The 27,295-nt window shown below is 32.2% G+C and overlaps 5 protein-coding genes across 9 annotated transcripts; 3 read left to right on the forward strand and 2 right to left on the reverse strand.

Moving 5' to 3' along the window:
* The first annotated feature begins 761 nt into the window (after positions 1-761).
* Positions 762-4,883, forward strand: LOC111306176 (glutamate receptor 2.9-like). Its single transcript, XM_089750494.1, has 5 exons — positions 762-1,062; positions 1,571-2,916; positions 3,039-3,351; positions 3,456-3,862; positions 3,959-4,883. Exons 1-5 carry the CDS (start codon positions 798-800, stop codon positions 4,550-4,552), a joined length of 2,925 nt encoding a protein of 974 aa, XP_089606620.1. The 5' UTR covers positions 762-797; the 3' UTR covers positions 4,553-4,883.
* A 7,688-nt stretch (positions 4,884-12,571) lies between these two features.
* LOH1 (RNA-binding CRS1 / YhbY (CRM) domain protein) lies at positions 12,572-16,650 on the forward strand. 5 transcript variants are annotated; one of them, XM_022903059.2, is made up of 4 exons: positions 12,572-12,726; positions 13,589-13,916; positions 14,123-14,530; positions 15,806-16,650. In XM_022903059.2, the coding sequence occupies exons 1-4, from the start codon at positions 12,611-12,613 to the stop codon at positions 16,340-16,342; spliced, it is 1,389 nt and encodes a 462-aa protein (XP_022758794.2). In that variant the 5' UTR covers positions 12,572-12,610; the 3' UTR covers positions 16,343-16,650. The 5 variants fall into 5 exon arrangements, with proteins under 5 accessions (XP_022758794.2, XP_089606608.1, XP_022758795.2 ...); XM_089750482.1 differs by having other exon boundaries at positions 12,573-12,726; positions 13,614-13,916; XM_022903060.2 differs by having other exon boundaries at positions 12,575-12,726; positions 13,592-13,916.
* A 474-nt stretch (positions 16,651-17,124) lies between these two features.
* Positions 17,125-19,678, reverse strand: LOC111305482 (protein FAR-RED ELONGATED HYPOCOTYL 3-like). Its single transcript, XM_022903063.2, has 3 exons — positions 19,412-19,678; positions 17,731-18,388; positions 17,125-17,443 (listed from the first exon to the last, which is right to left on the reverse strand). Exons 2-3 carry the CDS (start codon positions 18,283-18,285, stop codon positions 17,222-17,224), a joined length of 777 nt encoding a protein of 258 aa, XP_022758798.1. The 5' UTR covers positions 18,286-18,388; positions 19,412-19,678; the 3' UTR covers positions 17,125-17,221.
* A 1,003-nt stretch (positions 19,679-20,681) lies between these two features.
* LOC111305481 (protein FAR1-RELATED SEQUENCE 2-like) lies at positions 20,682-23,913 on the reverse strand. Its single transcript, XM_022903061.2, has 3 exons — positions 23,709-23,913; positions 21,986-22,407; positions 20,682-21,073 (listed from the first exon to the last, which is right to left on the reverse strand). Exons 1-3 carry the CDS (start codon positions 23,896-23,898, stop codon positions 20,870-20,872), a joined length of 816 nt encoding a protein of 271 aa, XP_022758796.1. The 5' UTR covers positions 23,899-23,913; the 3' UTR covers positions 20,682-20,869.
* A 302-nt stretch (positions 23,914-24,215) lies between these two features.
* LOC111305483 (protein FAR-RED IMPAIRED RESPONSE 1) lies at positions 24,216-27,016 on the forward strand. Its single transcript, XM_022903067.2, has 3 exons — positions 24,216-24,440; positions 24,529-24,983; positions 26,565-27,016. Coding segments are annotated over exons 1-3 (657 nt in total). The 5' UTR covers positions 24,216-24,439; the 3' UTR covers positions 26,766-27,016.
* The last annotated feature ends 279 nt before the right edge of the window (positions 27,017-27,295 follow it).

A 27,295-nucleotide genomic window follows, 5' to 3' on the forward strand; every position in this document is an offset into this window, starting at 1 on the left:
AGCATGCAGTTTCGCTTTTGATTCGTAAATAAATTTTATTATACTTTTATTTCTTTCAAAAGTATATTCTTATTTTGACTTTTTTGACAACATTTCTCTTTTTGACCATGTCTTTTAATTATTTCATAAGTTATATCCTTACTTTTTTTTTAAAAGAAATTAAAACCTTTTGATATTTGAAGTTTTAATTTTTTTTTTGAAATTACAAATAAAATAATTATAATTAAGTATTATATATAAAATATAACTAAATAATCAATTAATAAATTAAAATAAAATTAGACAAATTCAATAAACAATTAAGTCATACTAATACATAATGAAACTTGAACTTATGATCTCATGATTTTAAAACTTTTTTTTGCAACTAAGCAAAGATTTCATTAGCATTAAAAGTTTTAACTTTTTTCAAAAGAATAAAAAATCAAGAATTTAATTTTAAAAAAATAATATTGAGAATTTAAAATAAAAAAGGTTAAATGTGAAATTATTTTGTTAGTATTAATTTTTTTATTGCTAAAACGAAAAATAAGCCTATACTTTATAAGAAAAAGGCAGTAATATTCCTCTAGACAATATTTCAATTGGTCATATGACTAGGTAAAATTGAAACATTATATGCAAGGAAAGTCAAGGTCATTTCACTAAGTTTGGAATCTTCCTTTTATTGATTTACTTTTCTTCTAAACTTTTTTTTTCCATATATGCAGTATACTTTTCTAATTTGTAATCCTATATATAATAGTGATATTTGATTTCTTTCCAAAACCGTGTAGGAGAGCAGAGTAGCCTAAAAAATGAATAACACAATCAAACCCCATTTCCATTGCTTGTTCTGTCTCTTCATTTTGTTGCTAGACAAGTTGGTGGTGACGCAAAACACAACCGTCCCAGTTAATGTGGGTGTGGTACTTGACTTTGACTCGTTGGTTGGGAAAATTGGGTGGAGTTGCATCAACATGGCGGTCTCAGACTTTTATGCCACTCATGGTGGCTATAAAACCAGGCTAGTCTTGAACGCCAGGGACTCCAACGAAGACGTTGTTGGCGCCGCAGCTGCCGGTCCGTTCTCTCTTCTTCTTATTCTTCTTCTGCTGATCTTCACTCCATGCATTTGCAAGTTATCCACTCACTTTCCTAATTGAACTTTGCATCATTGCTATAGGCTGCTAGCTTTAAATGCCCATATCGTTTACAACATGAAGTTATGTTCGTTTCTATAGCACTTTTATTTCAGTTTTAGGCTTTTGGTCATATAGAAGGAGGGGTGAATTGCAAAGTACCCCAAAGATTAGAAAATCTATGCTACTTTGATACCGTCATAAGATTGAAAATACCTGTCCCATGCTCAGCTACAACTATATTGGGAAACAATATTTGACTTGAAAGCTATTAAAAAAACTTGTTCTAGTATATATATGTATATCGCAAGACCAAGTCAGCAGACCTCTATATTTCCATGTTAATTTGTTCACCGTGTAGCACATTAGTAGTCAAGAATATATTACGTATAGACTGGATTAAAAAATGTTGAAAATTTAAGAGAGAATTCCACTTGCTTGATGAACAGCTCTGGACTTGATAAAAAATGTAGAAGTGCAAGCAATCATAGGGCCAACAACTTCAATGCAGGCCAACTTCGTTATTAAGCTTGGAAACAAATCTCGAGTGCCCATAATAACATTTTCTGCAAGAAGTCCGTCTCTTACTTCCCTTGGGAGTTCATACTTTTTCCGATCCGCACAAAGTAGCTCATCTCAAGTGAAAGCCATAAGTGCCATTGTTAAGGCTTTCGGATGGAGAGAAACTGTGGCCATATATGAAGACAATCAGTTTGGAGAAAGCATTATACCTTGCTTAACGGAGTCCTTGCAGGCGATCAACGTTAGGGTCCCATATCTGAGCGTCATTTCCCCATCAGCTACTGATGACCAAATTGATCGGGAGCTTTACAAGTTGATGGCAATGCAAACAAGAGTGTTCATCGTGCACATGAGAATGTCTCTTGGTTCTCGGCTTTTAGCCAAAGCAAAAGAGATTGGAATGATGAATGAAGGGTATGCTTGGATCGTGACTGATGGGATGACTAATCTTTGGAGATCATCGGATTCCTCAACCATAGATTCCATGCATGGTGTTCTAGGTGTGAGGACTTATGTTCCCAAATTAAAAAAGCTTGAAGCTTTCAAAGTCCGCTGGCAAAGGAAATTCCAACAAGACAATCCAGACGTTCTTAATGCTGAACTGAGCATTTTGGGACTCTGGGCTTATGATGCAACATTTGCATTAGCCATGGCAATTGAGAAAGCTGGCTTTTCGGATTTCCACTTCAACAAAACAAATGTTTCCAGCAGTGCAGTAGACCTTGAAAATGTTGGGGTCTCACAAAACGGCCCACAACTCATCCAAGCATTATCAAGCATCAAATTCAGCGGTCTTACGGGTTACTATCATTTTGTAAATAGGCAGCTACATTCTTCAGTATTTCAGATAGTTAACGTAAATGGAAATGGTGAAAGAAGGATAGGGTTTTGGACACCAGAAAATGGGCTTGTTAGAAGATTAAAACCGGTAAACAGAAAGACAAGCATAAATTCCTCTTCTAAACCGAATCTTGGCCCCATTATATGGCCAGGGGATACAACCATCGTTCCCCGAGGTTGGGATAATCCAAGAAATGGGAGTAAATTGAGAATCGGGGTTCCAGTAAATAATGGATTTAGTGAATTTGTAAAGGTAACATGGGACCCTATTTCTCAGAAAGCAACATTAATCGAAGGGTACTGCATAGACGTTTTCGCTGCTGTAATGGCTAAAATGCCTTATGCTGTTCCGTACGAGTTCATTCCATTTGCAACGCCAGAGGGCAAGAGTGCTGGTTCTTACAATGACTTGATTGATCAAGTACACTACGGGGTAAAACTCTTCTACTTCTCCTTTATACTGATCCTTTTATCTTTTCTGTTGATTTGTTTCACAGACGTATACGATTTAAATGTATAGATTTTGATCTGATTTCTCCCTTTGGCAAATAACAGAATTATGATGCGGTGGTAGGAGATACGACTATTGTAGCAAATAGATCATTGTATGTTGACTTCACAATGCCATACACAGAATCTGGTGTGTCAATGATCGTGCCAATCAGAGATAACAGGGAGAAGAATCCATGGGTTTTCTTGAAGCCCTTGACATGGGACCTCTGGGTAGCGAGCGGTTGCTTCTTTTTATTCATAGGATTTGTTGTCTGGGTTCTTGAGCATAGAATAAATCAAGATTTCCGTGGATCCCCTGCACATCAAGTTGGCACAATGATCTGGTTCTCCTTGTCAACCATTGTGTTTTCACATCGTAATAATCAACCCTTTTCACCTTTTCAATTTACATATGGCGGCCGTGCTTAAGAGATTTTTTCTAATCATGTTTTTGGTTCTTTGAATTGAATTATTTTACAGGGGAGAGAGTGGTGAGCAATTTGGCTAGATTTGTGATAATTATATGGTGTTTCGTGGTTCTCATTCTCATCCAAAGTTACACGGCCAGTTTGACATCACTTTTAACTATTAAACAACTCCAGCCTACTGTAACTGATATAAACGAGCTCCTTAAGAGAAGGGAAAGTGTTGGTTATCGTGATGGCTCTTTCGTTGAGGGAATTTTGATGGATTTGAAGTTCCATAAATTTCAGCTTAAGAAATATAAATCTCCAGATGAACTTGATGAACTTTTTACCAAGGGAAGTGCCAATGGAGGTATTTCTGCTGCTTTGGATGAAGTTCCTCTTATCGAGCTGTTTCTTGCAAAATATTGTGGTAAATATACAATGGTGGAACCGACATTTAAGACTGCTGGCTTTGGTTTTGTGAGTCCTTACTCAATTTCTCATTTTCTCTCTTGCATTGGCTTCCTCCCTCTATATGGTTTAGCGTTCGTGCTGATTTCTAATTTGATTTTGCAGGTCTTCCCTAAAGGTTCCCCTCTTGTAGTAGATGTTTCAAGGGGAATTTTAAATGTTACTCAGAGTGACGAAATAAATCAAATTGAAGACAAGTGGTTCAAGAAGGAAACTGTTTGTCTTGATCGCAACGTCTCAATATCTTCAAATAGTCTTGGTCTTGAGAGCTTTAGTGGACTGTTCCTCATTGCTGGAACCGCCTCCCTATTGGCTCTCGTCATATTTGTGGCAATGTTCTTGTATGAGCAAAGGCATGTATTCTTGCAGTTCGATCCCGAAACTCCAATATGGAGAAGAATCCATACCATGTCAAGATTCTTCGACCAGAAAGATCTAAGCTCTCGTACTTCTACAAACGATCAAAACGGGGAAGGAAGTTACGCTCCCAGTGTTCAAAGTACAGGTTTTCTTGGAGGCTCACCAAACACTAACTGCCCACCAAGTCCATCAAGCTGCTCAAACCAGACAAATTCCTTAGAATTTGTTTTCCTCGTACAGCAAGAAAGTCCTCCTGTAAATGTTGATCTGACTCCAAGTGGTTCAGCAACTCCAGAGATATTCCCATCTCCGGAAAGATCTATTGAGCTTGCCAACTGAAATTAATGTCACGTGAGCACAATTCATGTAAATTTGCCCACTCAATCAAGAGCAAAATAACAGATTACTATTAAGTGATATAGAGGTAGGATCATATAGAATTAGAGAAGAGCTGAGGAGTTATCTCCTAGGTTACTGTTTTGTTGTCAATATAGCACCTACATTTTCCAGCTTATAGGTTAAGAAACCAAAGGCAACAATACAGAACAGACTCTGCGTATTTTCACCATGTTGTCATTAGAGCGAAGGGTGAATGTGCCATCAACTTTGTTTCAGTTCACTTGCTGCCCCAACATTATATCAATATATACATCATCTATCTCTTCTGTCCATTTGAGATTAACTTTCTTAACCTCACTAGTGCTTTCACTATGTTTAAACTTTTTAATCATATTCAAAACTGAATATTAACACAATTTATATTATATAAAACAATGGGAACTAAATTGAATAGAAATAATATGACATGACAAATTAAATGACAAAAAACATAACATATTCATCTAATATTGTAGACACCTAATTTTATCCAAAATAATTCAATTTTGATCAATTTATATATTTGATTTTAACATTTTGATTTAGGTAAACTTAAGTATTTTAATTGGATTTATGTAATTAGACTTGTTTGAGTTTTGTTTTAAATTAATCGATCTTTAATCGTTTTGCATGGATTAAGATCTAACCATATTCAATTTGGATTAATTCAAAATTCAGTCATTTGGACTTAGGCCTAAAGTCATTTTCGATTTTTTTTTTTTGGATAAATTGTAATTTTATTAGTCAAGAAGCAACAAATTACTACTACCGTAAAATAGTTTGTATAGTTTGGTATCGCTTCACTTATTTACATTATAAACATCTCTCTGCATATGTCCCATCTCTCACACAGTTCTTTATTTATATGATCCAAATCAACATGCTTTAATTCTGCTACTCTTAGTCTGACTTCCTCCTTAATTTGTATCCAGATTTGCTCACTATTGCTTTCCTCCGACTCGAATTGCCTTTTGTTCTGTTCATTTAAAATCAAATAGATATAAGCTCCCCAAGCCAGTCTCAATATAACAGAGTAGAGCCTCCCTCGGAGTTTGGCAATTCCCACTGAAATTCATTCTCCCAATCCTCAACTTCCTTTCGCAACTGACATTGCTACAAGATCTGCCTCCACACTGCCTTAGAATAGCTACATGTAAGGAAAATGTGATTCCTCACTCATCATCCTGTTTACATAATACACCGCACCTATCCGTTGTAATCCTCCATGCATTCAACTTGTCTTGAGTAGGGAGCCTATTCAGAATGGCCATTCATGCGATAACTGCATGCTTAGGTATATGTGGCTTACAGCAAACAGGCCTATCTCAAACTACTTTCTCCTGTATGGATCTTAATTCCTCCCATACAGCTCCACCAGGATAGCTTGAGCAACCTTTTGCTGACATTAAAATCTTGGAAGCAATGTTCTTCATTTGTAGCACTTTCCTCGTACTCCAACTATTGCTTTGAGGGATTGGCACATCCCTTATGCTTCTCCCTTTTAACACATAGTTCTGTGTCCATGCTATCCAAATTGATCCTGCTTGTGCAAGTAGAGACCATAAATGCTTGATTATACAAACTTGGTTCCATGTTGAGAAATCCTTCAACCCCAACCCTCATTTTGACTTGGTACTACAAATGGTTTGCAATTTGATTTTAGCCCTTTGTACTGTGCCTGGTTGTTCTTTTCAGAAGTAGCTTGTAGAGCTAAATAATTTTCTTTATGACCTTCTGAGGTAGGATAAAATGCCTACACCACTAGTTATGAATGCTGTAGGACAAATTGTATCAATCGCAGTCTACTAGCATAAGATAGGTGCTTAGCTATCCAGCTATTGATTCTATCTGTAATCCTTTCTACTAGCGAAGTGCAATTCTTATGTGTTAACACTGAGGTATCTAACGGGAAGTGTGCCGAGCTTAAACCATATTTCCTGAAGAATTGCATGTAGCTCACTCCAATTCCTTTTTTTAATTTTAAAGTTAATTAAGATAAAAATAAAATAAAACAACAACAACAACAACAACAAAAGTAAAAAACAGAGGCCGGGAGGTCTACCATGAAGCAGCCTCTCTCACTTTTTCTTCCCCATTTGATACCACCATTTTCAGCTTTTCTGTTTTCCCTCCTGTTTGTCTTTCTACGTGAATCTGTGAAAGACTCTACACCCCAAAACTTAGCGTTGCACCATCCCAAAAGTTAGCATGCTCTCTCAAAATCATCACTTTATCTTCTCCTCAAATGCAGCATTGCACAGCCCAATAACGCAGCACCATTGCTGCAACAAGGTTCCAAAAATACAATTTCCTAAGCTCTAATCTACCAGAACGGGTGCTCTATAAAGGATCCAAAAATTTTACAAACCGGGGGGAAGGAGGAGGTTGGCGGCAGAGCCAAAAAAAAAATCACAACAAAAAACACACAAAAAAGGCTGGTCGGCACACTAAAAAAATGAGGATTTTTTACTTGAAAGAAGCCTCGGTCTTTTAGAAGCACGTTTAAAAAACAAAAAAGCTTGGAGAAGAGGTAGTTTCGGTCCTTGTTTCTTTTGATTTTTTTTTTTTTATACATACAACTCCATAAAACCTTGTTTCCCTCTTTGCTCATACTGTTTCATGTAAAAGATGGAAGCTTTGCTTCAAATATCTAAGAGTTACCAATGAATGAAAGGAAAGAGAAGGGTTTTGGAGTCCACGAGCCTGTTTCGGTTTTGCTTTCCTTTTAGCTGTTCATGGGAGCTTAAAGCTCCGTACTTGATACGTAGTTTCTGAGTTTGAATGATGAAAAGGAAGTTTTTTTTAGTAAATTAAGAACGTGGAAGCTTTTCAAAATATGTAGTAGAGTTGTTAAAAGTTTTTTTTGAAGCTATCAAATGTGGTTTTCTAGTGCTTGTTGCTGTCCATGGGACCTTAAAGCTCCATCCTTGATGTGCGTTTGCTGGTTTAATGATAAAAAGGAGGCCTTTTTGTCTAGGAAAGTAGAGCTTTTTCAAAAACATGAAGAAGGGGAAGGGTTTCAAAGGAGTTCAAGTTGTCAAAAAAAAAAAAAAATCCTTTCAAAGAGAGTTTCGATTCTATTCTATCCCCTGACTCCCTGTTTTTGGAACGTTAAAGTTTGTATTTAAGAGTTTTCAAGTTCAGGTTTTAACGTAAAAACTGTTAACTTTTATTATCAAACCTAAAAGCCTTTAAAATACGGTGAAAAGAATGTGTTTTAAAGAGGCTGAAAAGAGGCCAACGCTAAAACCGGTTTGGAATAATTTTTCGGTTCATATTATTTGTGGACAAATCTTAATAAAAAAGATTTTATTAAGTATGTGAAATTTTTTTTAAATGATTTAATAAAAATTTTAAACCGATAGATTAATAAAGATTAATATGAAAATTAATAATATATAAAAAAATTATTAAAAATATTATTTATAATTCAAATTTGATATATACTTATTTAATAATAACAATTTTATCAATATTTTTATAAAAATTATTTATTTAAAAATTTATATCAAAATTTAGTATTTTTTTTTTAATTTTACATACTTAATCTATGTAATAAAATTTTTTTAATTTATCAATTTTAATTTTCATTTAATCATTTTTAATAAATAATTCCATCAACTTCACTTTAAAAATTTTATCTTAATTTTTCCCCTTATTTGTTGTCCGTATGTTTTAAAATCTTGCTATTTTTTATCTGAAGATGCTGGTCTTGAATTTGAAAAAATAAAGGTTTTTTCTTTTTAAATATAAAGCTTTTTAAACATAGGAATGGAGGGGTAGTTATGGAGATTCCAATGTCCAAGCAAAAGCTAGTTAAGAAAGAGATTTTCGGTTTAGATTTGGAGGGACTGTATTGAAACAAATGAAATCCGCCTCTTTGACTTTTCATTCAATAATAGTTTTGGATTATTATTACGATTGTCACGTGTCTTATGTTACTTTGTTTAGATATTTATTTCGCATGTTATTTATTAATTGTTTACTCGTTGCATAATTTATTTATATAAAAATTCATAATTTTAAAATAATTAAGGATTTTAAAGATAATATCCTAAATAAAAGTAATTTTTGAAAATTCTGTTCAGATATAGAAAAAATTTTAAATATTTAATTTATCAAGAAATGTTATTTTCTTAAAACTTAATTATGATAATTTTTAAATAAATGATTGATTTTCTTAAATTTTGTCAATATATTAGAGAATTAAAAAAATTAACACAACAAATTTTCATTTTATCACTAATGGTTTTTTAATAAAAAATAATGATAAAAAACAAAAAGAGATAAAATTAAAATGTTATAAGATGAATTAAATTGGTCATTTGTATATTTTGATTTGTATTTGTATCATTTTATTTGTTTCATGTTACATCATATGTATTTTTTATTGTCAAAAAAATATAAAGTAATAAATGATGATTTTGAAAATTTGTTCTTTTAGAATAAGTAAAATAATTATTAAGATCCTACTTAAATATTGGAGGGATCTTCAACCATTATTTTTTATGAAAAATATTATCTTTCATTTTAAGAATTATTATGAAAATACCTATGTAGAGAAATATTTTTTAAATTTTGCCTAGATATTAAAAAATTTAAAAAATGATTCGAAATAAAATATTTTCATTTTATTTTAAATAAAATAATTCTAAAAATGATGGCAAAAAATTAATACTAAAAGAAAACATGTGATTAATTAGTGATGTTGTTAAAACAAGCGTTGTGAGATGTTAATTCTTCTTCACACATAATTATACTTTTGAATCTAATTTTATTTTTTGTAGACTAAAAATTATTTTTTAATAAATTTGAAGATTTTATTAAAAAAATTTTATAAAAAATTATTAAAATTGTGTACATGATTATCAAAATTGTATAATAAATTACCAAACTAATATCGAGTGTTACCAAAATTGTATAGAAATCTATCGAAATTAAAATTATATAAAAAATTATCAAAGTTTACTTATAGCAAAAAAAATACAAATTAAATTGTTAGTTTTTATAATTATTTTAAAAATATATATAAAAAGTTATCAAAATTTACTTGTATTATACCAAAATTAAAAATAAATTATTAGCATTTATAATTATTATTGTCATAGCATTAAAAAAATTATTTATTGACATTAATTTTTAGAGATAAAAATTATATGTGCATCACACAAATGCTTAAAACTATTTGCATCACATGCACCTTTTAATTATAAAAAATATATAAAGTACTAGATGATGATTTTGAAAATTTGTTTTGTTTAGGAATAAAAAAAATAATATCTTAAGTAAAATAATTCTTGAGACTCTATTTAGATATTGAACAATTATTTTTTATGAAGAATATTATTTTTTATTTTAAAGATTATTATGAAAATACCTAAGCATAGAACTATTTTCTAAATTTCACCTAAATATTGAAAATTTTAAAAAATATCTAGGCAAAATTTAGAAAATGATTTGAAATAAAAAAATTTTATTTTATTCCTAAATAAAGTAATTATATAAAAAAGGTAAAAAATCAATACTATAAAATAACATGCAATTAATTAGTATTATTGTTAAAACAAGTATTGTGAGATAGTAATTCTTTCTCATGTGTAATTGTATTCTTAAACCTATATTTTTTTTTGGTAAATCAAAATTTATTTTTAATAAATTTTAATGAATTTTAAGATTTTATTAAAAAATTTATAAAAATTTATCAAAATTATATCATAAGTTATCAAACTAATATCAAATGTTACCAAAATTGAATCGAAAGTTACTAAAATTTTATCAAATGATATCAAAATCAAAATTATATCAAAAGTTATCAAATTTTACTTAGAGTTTAAAAAAAAAGTTAAATTGTTAGTATTTATCATTATTTTCAAAAGTATATAAAAAGTTATTAAAATTTACCTATATTATACCAAAATTAAAATTAAATTGTTAGTCTTTATAACTATTATTATCATAGTATCAAAAAATTGTTAGTACTAAAATTGAGATGAATTTTTAGAGATAAAACTTGTAAGTGCATCACACGTGCTTAAAACTAGTTACATCACGTGAACCTTTTTATTGTAAAAAAAAAAGTACTTAAATGATGATTTTGAAAATTTGTTATTTCTTTTAGAAATAAAATAAAATAATATTTTAAGTAAATTAATTATTGAGAACCTACTTAAATATTGAAGGGATTTTCAACAATTATTTTTTATGAAGAATATTATCTTTGATTTTAAGAATTATTATGAAAATATCTAAGGAGAGAAATAATTTTTAATTTTTGCCTTAGATATTAAAATATTTAAAAAATATCTAGGTAAATTTTAAAAAATGGTTCTTAATAAAAATTTTTCATTTTATTTCAAAACAAAGTAATTCTAAAAGAGATGGCAAAAAATCAATATTAAAAGATAATATATGATTAATTGATACTATTATTAAAATAAGCATTATGAGATGATAATCATTCATCATGTATAATCGTACTTTTGAACCTATTTTTTTTCACAAAATAAAAACTATTTTTAATAAACTTTAAGATTTTATTGAAAAAAATTATAAAAATTATTAAAATTGTATCAATGGTTACCAAAATTATATTATAGGTTACCAAACTAATATCAAATGTTACCAAAATTATATTGAAAATTACTAAAATTTTATCAAAAGTTATTGAAATTAAAATTATATCAAAAGTTATCAAAATTTACTTATAGTATAAAAATATAAATTAAATTATTAGTATTTATCGTTATTTTCAAAAGTATATAAAAAATTATCAAATTTTACCTATATTATACCAAAACTAAAATTAAATTGTTAGTATTTATAACTATTATTATCATAGCTTCAAAAAAATTATTTGTGGAGATGAATTTTTAGAGATAAAAATTATACATGTGCCACACATGTATCTAAATTAGTTGCATCACATATACCTTCTTATTGTAAAAAAAAAAGTACTAAATGATGATTTTGAAAATTTGTTATTTTTTATAAAAATAAAATAAAAAATGTTTTAAGTAAAATAATTATTAAGATCCTATTTAGATATTGAAAGGATTTCCAATAACTATTTTTTATGAAAAATATTATCTTTGATTTTTAGGATTATTATGAAAATACTTAAATAGAGAAATATTTTCTAAATTTTGCTTAGATATTGAAAATTTAGAAAATATCTAGACAAAATTTAAAAGTTGGTTAAAAAAAAAGTTCATTTTATTCTTAAATAAAGTAATTCTAAAACAGGTGGCAAAAATTCAATACTAAATGAAAATATGTGATTAATTAGTATTATTGTTAAAATATATGTTATGAGATGTTAATATTTTTTCACGTATAATTATATTTTCAAACCCAATTTTATTTTTTTGTAGACTAAGGATTATTTTTTAAATAAATTTTAAATAATTTAAAGATTTATTAAAATTTTTTTATAAAAATTATAAAAATTATATCAATAATTACGAAAATTATATCATAAATTACCAAACTAATATCGAATGTTATAAAAGTTACATGAAATGTTACTAAAATTTTATAAAAAATTATTGAAATCAAAATTATATCAAAAGTTATAAAATTTTATTATAGTATAAAAATACAAATTAAATTGTTAATATTTATCATTATTTTCAAATGTATATAGAAAGTTATCAAATTTTACCTATGTTATACCAAAATTAAATTATTAATATTTATAACTATTATTATCATAATATTAAAAAATTATTTATTAAAATAGAATAAAAAAAATTATACGTACGTCACACTCGCCTAAAACTAATTTACAAATGGCAAAAGATAATATAAAAAAAATATATATATATGTGTATGTATGTATGTACCGTAAAAAATCCTAATAAGTGATATTCAGTATCTCAAGCCCAAAAAAGAGCACTTAAAAAACGAGTTATTACAAGTGGGCCGAACCGTGCGTGCAGGACCGCATTAAAACCGGTTTATAAAGTCTAACCCAGAGTCTGAGCAGAGGCCGAGAGAGTGGGAAGAGAAAAAAATTTAGAAATGGCGGGGAGGGTTTTAGCTTCAGCTTCAGTTGGTCTGCGTATTATTCCAAGTGTCAAGATTCTTTGTTCTAATTCATTCATTTCCGTTCCCAATAAGCCCCTTCACATACCCAGGTATCTCTCTTTATTTGTTCTTTTATAAAGTTTAAGTCTTGGAATGGGATTGAATTAGTTTGTTTTTCTTTTCTTTGGCTATGACTTTTTAGAATTTCTCGGCTATTTGTACCATGTTCCTATTCAGCAAATGGGTTGCTTTTCTTTGTGCAATTGCAGCCGATTTTAATACAAATGCGTTAATTCATTAACGAAAATCCTCTTGTTTTATCATATAAAAAAGCTTGGCTTTTGCCAATCTGGGCTGCTTTGAACTGACAATAAATAATCTTTTGGACTGATATTAAATGGGTTGCTTTCATCTTGATTGGAGTTCATAAAACTCAATGCAGTATTGGATGATCCCTAAATCTTCTACTTGCTTTTGAAATAACTTCTTTTAGCTGTATTAGGAATTTGAGGTCCCTCTTATTTTCTTGTAAAACTTTGACGAATTTAATTGGGGGCTTACTGTTTGTTTTTTTATCCAACTAAGAACCCTTTGACTTTGGTTTAATAGTAAAACTTTATTAACTTTTGCTCCTCTGTTTTCACGGAATCGAGAAAAGGTTCCTGATTAGCAACTATTTTCATGCATCTCCATTTTCCCAATGATCTTTTTGACATTAATGTATGAATCGTGTTGCATCTGCGTTATATGCTTTCATTTTTTTCCCCTAGTTTTCAAGTCCAATGTGTTTTTACTTGGGAAGAACAAACTGATAAAACTTTTTAAATGACTGAGTCGATTTGAAACCTTTTAAGCTTTCGTGCAATTGTAGACTGTGGTTAATATATTATATATATTTTAAAAGCTGAAATTTTCACTAGAAAAAAACAACAATCCTAAAAGAATTTGCATGAGGATTTACTCATGACGCAGTAGTTTGGGTGATGATATATGCAAGGCTTCTGGTCGGCAGCAGGCTTTTGCCCCAATCTATGACATAAAGAGGTTTCTGCTCCAGGGGCATGTATGGATTCATTCAGCTCCATTTCTGAATGCTTCTGAAAAAGTTGTTGGGACAGTCAACCATTCTGATAAAGATGCTAGTTTTGAGGATGCTTGTACTGATAATGGTAAGGTGAAGAGGAAGAAATTGAAGGGTAAAAGAGCTGTTGTAAGGTGGTTAAAATTCTTTAGGTGGAAGAAGAAGAAAGAGTATGAAAGAATGACAGCTGAAGAAAAGATTCTTTACAAACTTAGAAAGGTATTCCCAGCTTTTCTACAAAATGCTTACATATTGATAAGGGGAATTCAAACCATTGCTCTCTCTCTCTGGTGAGTGAGTGAGTGAGTGAGTGAATGATTTTGAAGTTGGGATGTTTTTCTAGATAGTCATATATAAGCTCGTAGCTATATATTCTTCTGTGTCTAACTCTTTTTTCATGTGCATTTCCTCCATTTGTTCTTCAGGCTCAAAAGAAAGAAGAAAGACTTGTTACAGCTTTAAATAAGATTGAGCCTGCAGAATCATCTGAAACAACCCATGATCCAGAAATATTGACTCCGGAAGAGCACTTTTTCTTTTTGAAGATGGGCCTCAAGTGCAAAAATTATGTGCCAGTTGGAAGACGAGGAATTTATCAAGGTGTAATTTTGAACATGCACCTTCACTGGAAGAAACATCAGACTTTGAAGGTAGTGGTTAAGACATTCTCACCAGAGGAAGTCAAGGAGATCGCTGCTGAGCTTGCAAGATTGACAGGTGGGATTGTGCTTGACATTCATGAAGATAATACAATAATTATGTACAGAGGGAAGAATTATTCTCAACCACCTACAGAGATCATGTCACCCAGGGTCACTCTTTCTAGAAAGAAGGTCTTTCTTCTCCCTTATCTTTTATTGGTTTTGTTTTTCACCCTAATATTGAAAACTAAAGAATTGAATTGAGTTTCAGTTTAATGAGCCCTGACCATGTGGCATACAAACATTTCCTTAATATGACAAACTCTTTTAATTTCTTCCATAGAGAAAACATATTAGGAACGGTTCTTAGTCATTTGTTTTCATTTTTTTCTTTTTGGCCAAGGTTCTTGGTTGGTTCACAGAATCAGACATTGAAGTCAATTAGGTACAGAAGCTGACAGCTTAGGGGTTAGGGTTTATGATAGCGATAATTTGAAATTCTTAAGAAAATAGGGAAAGATGAATAAAAAAAGAAAAACATGAAAGAAAAGATAACCTAAGCTTCAGACGTAGGGTTGATTGCATGAAGAAAGAAAACCTAGGCATCACACCTAGGGTTGATTGCATCACACAATCTGAATAGCAATAAAGCTAAAATTCTCATAATCTGTCTTTCAAAAGAAAGAGTATGTTGTTATTTATATGGGCTACCAGCTACGACCAACTCTAATCCTAAAAGAACTAGAACTCCTATTCTAGGTAGGACTTCAAAGAAAATACTCTAGACTCTTAATAGAAGACTAATAAACTTGATTCTAAAAACCTAATAGGATAAAGAAAACTACACTAAGATACTAAACCCTAATATAAATGTAAAATATCAAATATAACTCTAGATCTATAAGATATTACACTTTGCTCCATAAATACAACAAGATTAACAAAATAAAATCTTAAGTAAGCTAATTAAAAAATTAGCTTATTTTTTTCTGCATTAGAAGCATTAAATGAAAATGAAACAGTTGCATTTAAATTTCTCAAACAAGGGAACTTCTTAGGAATTGCATTAACTTTATGCTGAGGGTAAAATGTGACAGGTAAAAAATGCTAGGAAAATTATCTACAACATAATTTTATTATTTTTTATTGTCTAGTATATTTACCAGTATCTTCCATTAGCATATATTGTTATTGACTCATGGTTGAGCACCCCAGGTCAACTTTAAACTGATTTCCAGTTCTCAGAAAAGTTTTAAGTTGTTTCTTGTTTAAGATTATTTTTTTATCTTCACTATACAACTCTCATCCAAGCTTTTAGAATGTTCTCTTTATAGAGGTTAAACATGTTACTATTTAAGCTCCCATTTGGTAGATTGACAGACAGAGAGCTTGCACTGTCTTTCATATTCATACTTAATTATCTAAATGAGCCTTCAGTTTCATTTTCTTTTCATTCCTTTTGTTCAGGCTCTTGATAAATCCAAATATAGGGATGGCCTTCGAGCTGTTAGGAAGTATATCCCAAAGCTTGAACAGGACCTTGAGTTGCTACGTGCTCAAGCTGAAAATAGACCTGATCCTATGCAACATGTGCAAAACATTGATAATTACAATGAGGAATCTAGGAAGATTTCAAGCATGCAGTTTGAGGGTTCAAATAAATTGAAAGAAATTTTGGATGTGAGCAAGGAACTTTCTGACAATGAATCTACTACGGATTCGCTTATGGCTTCTGATTCTGAAGACTTGTCAGATATTTTTGAGACCGAGTCAGACACTGAGACAGAGGAGAAGAAAGATCGACCACTTTATTTGGATGAATTTGACAAATTTCCAGTAGAAAGTGATGGGGAACCTGAAGATTTTAAGGAGCACCTGTGTCAAATATCCATGGGCTCAAAAGTTCCTAAAGCATTGGACAGTAATGTTAACTCACCTAACTTTGATGAGGTAGATCATATATTTTTACGTGCTGCTTCACTCTTGAAGAAAAAGAGGAGATAGGAGGTTTCATAATTAATGTAATCTTTAAAATATCTGTTGTAGATGTTTATTTACACTATTTCCTCTGTTGAGGCTTGGTTGCATAGAGCCCTTAATGCATGGTGAAGGTGCAGTACTTGGTGGGAATAATCATAGAGACGCTTGTGTTTTTGGTCACTTGGCTGCCGAGAATCCAAAGAAAACGTGTATCTGCAGAAAATTTTCTAGTAGGCAGAAAGTGTATTGACATGCTCAACTTCTAGTTGCTACTTGCTAGTGTCTACCCTTGTTTCCAAATTTCCATCTATATTATCCATTATTCAGCGAAAGCTCCTGGACATTTTCCACCATTAGTGTACAAAGCTTAACATCTGGTATAGGAATGCAGCAATATAATGTATGCAACACGAGAGCCAGAACTTCCAAGAACCCAAATCCTCATCCATTTCAGAGAGGCCTGATAATTTCAATCTGCATTTTTATGAGCTTAAGGCTAACAGACATACGCTTGCAAAATTGTGTTTTTCTTGCACGACTGCAATCGTAAGCAAGCTTTTATAGGCATTTCAGCCTGCCTTTTATAACTCTTGCCAACAATTACATATTTCCAGTCTCCAATATTTGTTGTGGATAATAGATTGCGGTTGTGACGACAGATGATTAACTACATGGATTATCGGTTAATCAGACTCTGATAGCGTCAATGTTCTCTCTTTCGCACATTTAGCGCTTTCAATTCCCACAGGCGTTGTAATCTAACATCATATATATATATACAGGGAACGATCCAAATTAACTTCTGCTTGCACTAGTAAAATCACCATTGGATAAAGCCAAAGAAAGGTGGAAAAAGGAATCGTACAATGTATCGGAGATGTTTATGCCTAGTGAGAAGATAGACTAAACAAATCTGAAATCTGATTCTTCCAGCTGTGCGTCTTCAAGCTCTCTTATGTTCTTGATTATATCTTGAACCCTTTTAGATATTTGATCAGTATGTTCCTCAACAAACTTCAATATGGTGCGTAATTGTTCCTGGTACGCAGCACACAGCCTTTTACATTTTTGTTTCTCATTGTTCAGCGCTTCAGTTAGTTCTCGTATTCTCTGATCCTTCTCATCCTATACAAAACAAAATCATTGTATAAGGAAAGATTACGAAAAAGAAAAAAAAAAAAAAAAGGTAGTTGAGCCAAGGGAGCATTTATTTGTCTCTATACTTGAGCATTCATACATCTCTATTCCTATGTGGTAAGAACAAAAGCTAAAAGAGTGATGTCTCACCAACGCTGATCCATAATTTTCGTCATCTCATCTTTGGTTTAGTATCTAGAATGTGATAGCATGAACTAGTAAGCCAATCTCATATGCACCTTTATATTTACAATTAAAAGAGAACGGTAATGTACCTCACTGATCGAATTTTTTGCGGATCCTCGCCATGGTACCTTTCCAGGTGACATTAATGAGTGATTATGCTCCTTTACAAATTTGGTAACAACCCACTTTACCCCATCCCTCAAAGCCAGCCTCAGCATTGCAGGGCAGCCTTCTCGAGTGATGGTTGGGGGAGGAAGAACCCTGTCCTTCCTGTACATATATTTCTTTTCACGGAAACCTTCTTTTGAACAAACAAAATCTTGACCAATTACCATATTGTTTATTCGTGAACGTCGATTATGATGGATTCGCACTGTAAAACCAGTGTGTCTGCCATAAACAACATAAAATTCCCTTGCAGCATCTCTTGACTTGAACTCCATGCCAATATATGGTTCCACAGCATTGCCTAATAAAGATAAACTGTCAGTAGACTCTTCTATAATCTTGTCGACTTCTCCCAAGCATAAATCAATGTTGTCTGAAAGCTCATGATCAACAAATTCCTGCTCATCAAAGCTTTCAACTTGCAAACACCTTACACTTTCATCTGAATCTAACCCTTGACTAGATGTGCTCTCCATTATGCTCTTTCTTGACCAAATAGTTCATTTATGAGAAGGCAGGAGGCAAGCAAAATCAAATAACTTCATTTTCCAACTTCTTTCACCGAAAAGTTTCATCTAACTGAAATTGAAAAGACAAGCAGTAAAGAGAAATGAGAAATATGAAGCAAAGGAACAAGATTTATGAAAATTTGAGTGAATACATCTAAACTCAAATAAGCAACAACATAAGCGGAATCATGAACCCTTAATTCAAACTCTTACCGGATGATGACTGAAGAGATAAAATAGTATTATGGACTATCAAGTGTCTTTAATCCTCTTAAGAACTATGCTAAAAGGTCATCAAGAAATTTAACTTCATTCACTCTTAGTAACATAAGTGCTATACCAACTTGACAAATGCCATATAATGCCCTCTGAAAGATCAAATTTAGCTCCTTTTTTTAAATATCCCAATAACCAATGTTTCGATAAATTCACAAGCCAAACTCAACATCAGGTTCTAATTCTTATTCCATACTACAGAGAAAACTCTATCAATCTTTTTACCAAAATGAAACAAAATAACCAATAGGAGTTTTCTCAAGTCTTGACACTCACCATAAAGAGCTTTGGATAAAAGGCAAAAGATCTTTTTAAAACAGAAATATGTAAAACATTTCTTAAGCACAAACCTACTATCCAAAAGCGAAGGGTTAGTCGTAATTGGAGCATAAGCAAGCCACAAATGATCTCTACATTAAAATTCCACCTCCCCAAACATGGTGGGCAGAAAAAAAATTTCACATTCTTTAATCCTTTCGGTATCAATATTACAAAACTAACTTCCTTTTTCGCATTGGCCAACCAAAAATTAAAAAAAAAAAAAAACTCTATTCTGCACTTTTTTTTGGGGAACTAAGTTCAACACGGAGCAAGCGAGAAACAAAAATTACAGGAACTACCAGCAAATAAATCATCAGAATGAATTTACTAAAATAAGACACGCAGAAACGAAATTTTATAAACAAATAATTTGTTAATCGATAAGGTCACCATCTTCAGTACAAAGACACAGTAAAAGAGGATAAAATAAAAACAATTAAATATAAATTTAACGATAAAGAAAAGTGAAGGATCAAGCAAAGAATTAGTGTCTTACATGAAGTGATTGGAGTGACACCGTGTATAAACCAAATCAATGTGGCGCTGCTAACTTTTTCTTTTTTCCATTGAGTTTCCAACCAAACGGAAAACAGAAAATAATAATTAAAAATTTTCAAGATATCGAAAAAATGAAAAAATAAAAGGGTTTAAGATGATTTCTGATTAGCCACTTACTGGGAAGAAAAAAAAAATCGAAAACCTACGATTGAAAAGATCGCTAGTTTGCTACGGTTCAGGTGAGGCGTAGGTGGAACTGGTGGAGGGGAGCCGTATCTTATCATATCTTTTTATTCCTTCTGTCCCCCCGGGCCCCACATTCAGATTGAACTAGTAAACATTTAAACGACACCGGTTTTTCTCTTAATTACAGGACACGTAGTCTACGTGTGGACAATAATTTTACAGGGTACAAAGACATAAAGATTTGGATGTCGTCTAATCTATATAGCAATTAGGATGATATTTTGTACTTCTCAAGAAACAAAAAAGATATTTTGCAGATTTTTTTTAAATTTGGGAAAACGAACATTGCCTACATGTTTTAAGATACTGAAAAGAAAAATATTATTCATTCTATTATTTTTTTCCCAACAATTTTCTCTTAGGTTGTAATAATAATTTATTAATTTAATTATAATAATTATATGCCATATCACAAAGTACATATATTTGAAATAAAATTAATCGAACATAAAAGGGCATTACTCAAATGTAAATAGGAAGGTGATGTTCACCATGGTTGGCGTACTCCAAAGAGAGCAAAACAGGCAACAAAATCTCCCAAAGTAAGATATGGCATGTGAAATTTGGCTGATGAGAGTTGTCAAAAGCAGTAAAGATCAAATATTAGATGCATTAGCATTCATATTTTAAATTTTTTCATGATTTTTTGTTGATAAGTGACTTATAAATTTGAAAAATTTACAAATAAAAATTTAGTAAATTCATAAATTTCAATTGAATTGTCGGATTATTCTAATCTTAAAAATGAAGTAATTTCCTCTGTTCTTAAATTTTTTTTGACAAAAAAAATGTGATATTTGACTGTCAATGAAAACAATTTTACTAAGACCTTCGACTCCATTGTCTGACCATTTTGCAGTGATCATAGTCCTGTCAGCCAAGGATGACCATTATAGTGGTTTGACCCCGTCTCTCTGGTTCCTAGCTGCATCTTCTAAGAGGATGCTACTAATACGGGCAAAAAATGGGTTTTCTTGTTCTAGGCCTAAAACCTTTTTCCACTCTTTATTGCAAAAGCAATCCACAAGAGAATCATGAAGCTTCCATTTCATCTAACAAGATGCTTCAAGGTTCATTGCACAATGTTATATGTTAAGCATCTTGACTATAACAAAATGATCCTAAAGAATTCTGTACATGATTAAAAGCTTCCAAGAAAACAAATATACAAATCTGACCATAGACAAAGTGGTCAAGTTAAATACCAAGGCTATCTACGGTGTGTAAATCTCTGCCTTTCAGCTTCATGCTTCCTAACATTGTCAACGATAACTTGAATTTTTGAAGATAGTTCTTCTGTTTGCTCCTCAACATTATTCATAAAAGTAAACAAATGTTCTCGATAAGCTGAACATAATTGCTCTTGATGTGCTAACTCCATTGTGAGTTCTTCAATTTTCTTGTCCTTGTCACCCTAAAAACACGAACAAACCACTCATTTGCTGCAGCAACAGTGAGTGATAATGGAAATGGCAGCATTGAATGGCCATTATGCAAGAATAAAGACATTTAACAATCACTATGCAAATAATTAGTATTGGCTTACAAAAGAAGCAAAGAAAAGGTCCTTAGAACTTTTACCATCAAACAATCATCCTTCATCATATCAGAAGAGCACCTCAACAAGTTCCCAAAGGAAGCTAATATTTATGACAACGCAGAGTGCATGAGTAGTAGTAATACACTCAGCATTAACATACTCTTCCTGAAGCTAGGTCAACATAAAACAGGGTATTGCATGACATCAACTATCCTAGTCCAACACAAAGTAGAATTTATTTTCATTTTATACACGTTTTTCTAATTAGAGCTTCCAGGGACATTTTCAATGATGTACAATTCAAAGTAACAAACGCAAAAGTTATAACACCAAAAACATCATCTATCGGTTCACAAGACAAATACTTCATATCTTAGAAAACAAATTTTAAGCAGTAATTAAGTTCAATTCTTCAAGGAAAGTGGTGACCAAAATTTCAATCATGGTCATAAATCTCAGTGAAAGAAAATTTCACCCACCCCACAGCATATTCTATAATTTTAAATTATCTAGAAAACCTTCCCTCTATATAGAAGCTGAAATTGGCCGTGTCAGACAATTAGGCATTTAGCCAAAAACATGAAATCTAGTGATAGAAACATTCTACTAATTATGTAAAGAAAGTAAAACCAACAAAAAAAAGTAAGACTCAATGATCTCAAGGTCTGTTGTCAAAGAGTCAATCAACAGAGTTCAAAGCATTTAAACACTATTTTATATATATATATATATATATATATAACAATTGATACTACTTTTATTATATACAACTTGATAGAAACTCACCATGATACTGAATCCATTGGCTGTCATAATAAGCGGATGATTATGCTCCTTTTCAAATCTTGTAACAACCCATTTTCCAGTCTTTTCCATCTTAACCAAGATAGTAGCTTTGCAACCTTCTCGTGCACTAGGACGTGGCTTTTTCTCTGGTCCCAATGTGCCCTTATGATTAGGAGAGAAACCCTGCTTGTTACATCCCAGACGACGAGCAAGAGTTCTTCCATCAATCCCTGAACGACGACGCTGCATAATTCGCACCACAAATCCTACCCTTCTGGCATACTCTATGTAGAATTTCCTAGCATCATCTTCAGATTCAAATTCCATACCCACATACGGTTCTAAGATTTCGCTTCCTTCTGGTTCAGCTGTTTTTTCTTCAACCAAGCTATCTAATGTCTCAACTTCCTTGACCAAATCCACTGTTACCAAAAACAATTGAATCAGACTTTTAAAGTCATTTTTGTTTTCTATTTTTAATTCAACCAAAATGACAAGTTCTTCTAGTTAAAAATAAAAAAAGTAACATGCTTTTCATGCTATGCAAATCATAAAATTTATAATGCTTTGCTTGCTATATATGGTTCATGTCAAAAATAGTTTTCTAAGTTCTCAAATAGAGTCATACAAACTGCAAGATAAGCACATTAAATTCAAGTGACAAGCAGTAGGAATGGATTCAAATCCAAAGATGAAAAGGATTCTTAAAAAGAAAGCTTTAAAATCAAGTAAAAATGATGAGGTACAAAATTACACAAACATATACAAAAGATAAAACTTACTACAACTATATGATAGAAGAAAAGGAAATGCACAAGATCCTACTATTTTCAATAGCGCTATGACTAAAGAAAGGAAATAAACTAATGAATCCAAAGTGGAAGCTTGAAATCCAATTCCTTAGATGAAAGCACCATGGGGTGCCTTCAAAAAGAAAAACATACAGACCTATGTAAGCTTGACAACAACAATACCATTATTTGGAATGCCGTTATTTAGACAGTTGTTCAACCAAGAGTTGGCAACACGAATTGTAAAGGGACATCGTGATTGACTGAGGAACTGTTGAATTTAATCTTTTCCTTTTCTAGAGGACCTGAATGACAGAATAGAAGATGCAGCATGAATGCGGACTTGAAGAACAGAATTGATACGATACCTTAGGTCGTTAATCAAAATGATATATTCATAAAAACCAGACCCGAAGACAACAAATGCAGCAGCAATCGGTAAATAAATTCCATAAAATTAATTAGTCAATCTTCATTCCAAAATTAATATCTCCAGAATCTTATACAAAATTCTTTCCTTTTCTACAGGACCTTCTTCCTTCCATGGCCATCCAGCTACAGCAACATAACAGATTGGGTATTTAGGCAGAATAGTCGAACTATATTCATTGGACAGATCATCCTAATCCACACCAATAATTACAATTTTTTTCCCTTAAAAAGCCAGTCACCAAATTTTGCATAGCTTAAATACTCAAAATTACAAAATTTTTTCCCAATAGTTTCTGTCAACAAAACCCTAAAATTCCTAAGCCAAAGAAATATCACTCATAAATTTTACCTATATATACACGTAGTTCGTCCGTCTCGAACAAGAACGCGGAAGAGAAGGGTGTGTTAGGGTAATTTAGATCGAATTATAGAGTAACTAATAAAAATAATTAGTAACAAAGATTATCGAAGCGTTAAAATTTTGAGAGGGAAAAACTCACTGAATGAAGAGCTTTTGAGAAGACATCCAAAGACAATTAGAGAGGCAACGGATTCTCTGATCCGATGCAGAAAGAAATACAGTCTGGATATGGAATGATGTATTACACCGTTGGATCGAAACTTAGATTGCCCAAACATTTGAGTTTCTTGGCTTGTCCGCCGTGTAAAATGTAAATGCTCGCACTTCATCCTTACTTTCTTTGACGGGTTAATAAATTCGGATCGGGTTTCTTTACGAGGGCAACCCAAATAACACTACCGATCCGAAATTTTCTTACCGTAAAAAACATCAAATTTAAATTTCGACCTAATATTTATATATTACCAAATATTCTTTGACACTTTTTTTTTTTTGGCCAAACTTTGATACTGACTTGTTAATTTTTACTATATTTACAATATATTATATTAAAATTTTAGAATGATAAAATTTTAATTTGTAAATGTAATTTTTTACTGTAAAAATAAAGTGTAAGGAAGTTCGCACAATTTTACCGCAGAGAGTAAAATCTGTTCGGATAGGTCCCGAGTCCCCGATTCCCTCGCTGGCTCGCTCTCTACAGCGAAGCGGCGAAGCCGATCGTTTGGTCAACTCGATTCTTGCTTTCTGAACTCTCACTTCAAAATCAAAACCTCTGCTTTTTTAAAGTTTAAACCCAAAATTCTTGTCTTCGTACTACGCCGTGCCCTGCCCTACCCTGCACTGGATTCCAACTTGGATCTTCAATCCAGTAAGTCAAATTTAATTAAAAATCTGAAATGAAGCAGTTTGATTAAGCATTGATAATTTCCTTTTTTTTGTTTTTTTCCTTTTATCAGTGGATGAAAATCCTTCCATGGAAGAAGCCGAAACTGAAACAATAGAAAATTCGAACGGAAAAGAGTTAGTTGCAACGGACGGAGCTTCTGATGAGGAACCGTATGTCGGGATGGAATTCGAATCCGAAGAAGCAGCCAAAGTGTTTTACGATTCGTACGCCACACGTGTGGGATTCATCATGCGTGTGGATGCGTTTCGCCGCTCAATGCGTGACGGCAAAGTCGTTTGGCGTCGACTGGTCTGTAATAAAGAAGGGTTTCGAAAGCTAAGGCCTCGTAGAAGTGAAAACAGAAAACCTAGAGCGATCACGAGAGAAGGGTGTAAAGCAATGATTGTGGTAAAGAAAGAGAAAACTGGGAAATGGGTGGTTACGAGGTTTGTCAAGGAACATAATCATCAGCTTGTTCCTATTCCCACCAATGGCCGGAGAAGCATGCTTTTGTCGCAAACGCCGGTATGTTTTTTTTCTTTAAGTATTTGCTTTGCCTTGATAAGAAATGGATTCTGTAAGGAATTAACTGAGTTAAGAATGGGTCGGTTTTCATAGCAGTGTAAAATTGAACCAGTATTGGTGAATGCAAATGTATTGTTGTCTTTTTGAGGGGTAAACTCAATAGAATTGAAAATTACCTTATAAAGTGTAGGAAGAAGTTTTTGTGGTGTCTAAGGTTTGCAATGCCTTAACCTTAAGTGGGGTTTACGTCTCAATTCCGGAATCAGCAAAGAGTAAATAAAGATTAATTACACAACGAGGGCACATAACTGAGAAATAGGATCATTGAAATGGGATTCCATGCCTTAAAATCTAGGAACTTATGTCAAATCATTTTTGATAAGCTAGTTACAAAGATTTCAGAAGGGCAACGAAGCAAAACTACTAATTCTTACAAATAGAACTAAGTATCAATCAGGAGAAAGTATGCATTATCCTAAGAGTGAGCTCTATGTCAATCACACTCCAAATCATAGCCTTGGAGCATTACTATGGTCTTTCCGCATCTGTGTAAAACTTTGCAGAAGTATGAATCTGACTGTTCAAAATTGGGTCAATTGGTATTTTTAGGAGTGAGGTTGGCATACGGAAAAACTCTTCCAGGTTTAGGCTCATTGAGGCGAATGTGTAGGTTGATCAGGGAATAGTTCAAAGCTCACTTAAGTGAAACTTTCAGAAATTAGCTGTAGTTCAGAGTGAGATCATTAAGATTTCAACATTAGAACTAGCTGAACTAGCTTTTGAGGACTGACCTAAAGATATTGTTCTAATTTCCGGAACTAGAAAGACTTTTTTTAAACACTAGAAGATGGAGGTAGATGTCTAGAGCTAGATATTCCTTAAAATGGTAGCTATTTGGCTGGAAAGTATCAGTGAGCACTGATTATGAGTTCTATTGTGTTTCTGAAAAATTATATTAGTATTAATTAATATATGGTTGGTTAGGAATGAGACTTATGGTTAAAATTTGAGCTTATGTTCTGCAACTCCATGCCGTCTATATGCTACATTTGATCAAATGGGCTCATTGGGGAAGATTTTACTGTTGAACAAATTGCTTAAGACTGGATCCTGTTCATTTGTTATTATAGGCAAAATAGGAGTTGTGCACCATATTCATTTACCTGAACTTTACCTTGAGCTGTTCCTTATAACTTGAGACCACTTGTTATGTTCATATATTTGTATCTTTCATAGTTGCTTTCTTAATACAAACAGAAGAGCTGGAAATCAGCTTCCACAGCTTCTCAGTCTTAACTTGCAAAGTGATTAACTTGAATTGCTTGAGTGATATGCTAATTTTCTTGCTGATTGAGCAATTATGGATTCATTTCAGATATCTGTGTGCCTGTATCTACACCTGCTTGGACCTAAGACCTGAAAATTTGTACACCAATCTCTTTGTTTGTTTTAGTTGTTTCCATGTTAGAATTCTGTTGGCCTTTGATATTCTTAAATATTTGTAATCTATTGAAAAGATTAAGCATGCCACTTTTTTTCTCATCTCTCTATCTCTCACTCACAAACATATGCACATTCTAGGATGAGAAAGACATAAAGATTCGAGAATTGACAGCTGAGTTACAACGGGAGAGAAAGCGCTCTGCAGCATTTCAAGAGCAGCTTGATATGGTATTAAAAGAAATGGAGGAGCATTCCAATCACCTATCAAGGAACATTGATGATATCGTTCAAAGTTTAAGGGAAATTGAGTCAAAGCGAGTGATACTTTCACGGAGGTAATATTACTAATAAACTGTACAATTTCTTTGACATGCTAGCAACTCTCCAAAGAGTTGCTTGTAATCTAGGTTCTTTTTATTCTTTTTCCTTTTTTTCCAAGGGTGAGATGAAGGATATTCAGCATGTATGTTGAGGTGAATCACCATGTATTTCTAAGAAAATGAGCAATTAAAGTTAGTGCTATGTTTAGTGTACAAACTCTTTATCTTCTTCTGTTTAACTAGGTACAATTAAAGTGAGTTTGGTTCATGTACCTTCACTAATTGTTCAAATCATTCTCAAAATTCAAATTGTGAAAAGCATATGTACTATCAATGAAGGGAGTGGCCCCAGAATGGGCATAGCCTATTTCCCATAAAAGAGAATGACTAATAATTTTGAAACCCTAAACCCTATTCCTTATTTCACTGCCAAATTTTCTATTTTCTAAAATCTTTTTATATTTCTTTTTCCTAGCCGTTTGGGCGCCGTGTCAAAGTCTCAAAAGTCAATCTGGACTCCTTTTTCTTACTACTTCTTTTTGGGCCTAA

Source organism: Durio zibethinus, chromosome 21 (genome assembly GCF_047325235.1).
Source record: "Durio zibethinus cultivar Kanyao isolate XHJ-2024 chromosome 21, ASM4732523v1, whole genome shotgun sequence".
NCBI classification, from domain to species: Eukaryota; Viridiplantae; Streptophyta; class Magnoliopsida; order Malvales; family Malvaceae; genus Durio; species Durio zibethinus.

Coding starts and splice junctions, on each gene's coding strand:
- LOC111305482 (XM_022903063.2), bottom strand. CDS start 18,285: ATGGAGAGCACATCTAGTCAAGGGTTAGATTCAGATGAAAGTGTAAGG. Junction 17,444..17,730: donor CAAAAAATTCGATCAGTGAG/GTACATTACCGT, acceptor TGTTTTGTATAG/GATGAGAAGGATCAGAGAAT.
- LOC111305483 (XM_022903067.2), top strand. Junction 24,984..26,564: donor TGCTTTTGTCGCAAACGCCG/GTATGTTTTTTT, acceptor TGCACATTCTAG/GATGAGAAAGACATAAAGAT.
- LOC111305481 (XM_022903061.2), bottom strand. CDS start 23,898: ATGAAGTGCGAGCATTTACATTTTACACGGCGGACAAGCCAAGAAACT. Junction 22,408..23,708: donor TCTCAAAAGCTCTTCATTCA/GTGAGTTTTTCC, acceptor TTTTGGTAACAG/TGGATTTGGTCAAGGAAGTT. Junction 21,074..21,985: donor CCAATGGATTCAGTATCATG/GTGAGTTTCTAT, acceptor TCGTGTTTTTAG/GGTGACAAGGACAAGAAAAT.
- LOH1 (XM_022903059.2), top strand. CDS start 12,611: ATGGCGGGGAGGGTTTTAGCTTCAGCTTCAGTTGGTCTGCGTATTATT. Junction 12,727..13,588: donor AAGCCCCTTCACATACCCAG/GTATCTCTCTTT, acceptor CTCATGACGCAG/TAGTTTGGGTGATGATATAT. Junction 13,917..14,122: donor TTCTTTACAAACTTAGAAAG/GTATTCCCAGCT, acceptor TTTGTTCTTCAG/GCTCAAAAGAAAGAAGAAAG.
- LOC111306176 (XM_089750494.1), top strand. CDS start 798: ATGAATAACACAATCAAACCCCATTTCCATTGCTTGTTCTGTCTCTTC. Junction 1,063..1,570: donor TGTTGGCGCCGCAGCTGCCG/GTCCGTTCTCTC, acceptor CTTGATGAACAG/CTCTGGACTTGATAAAAAAT. Junction 3,863..3,958: donor AGACTGCTGGCTTTGGTTTT/GTGAGTCCTTAC, acceptor TTGATTTTGCAG/GTCTTCCCTAAAGGTTCCCC.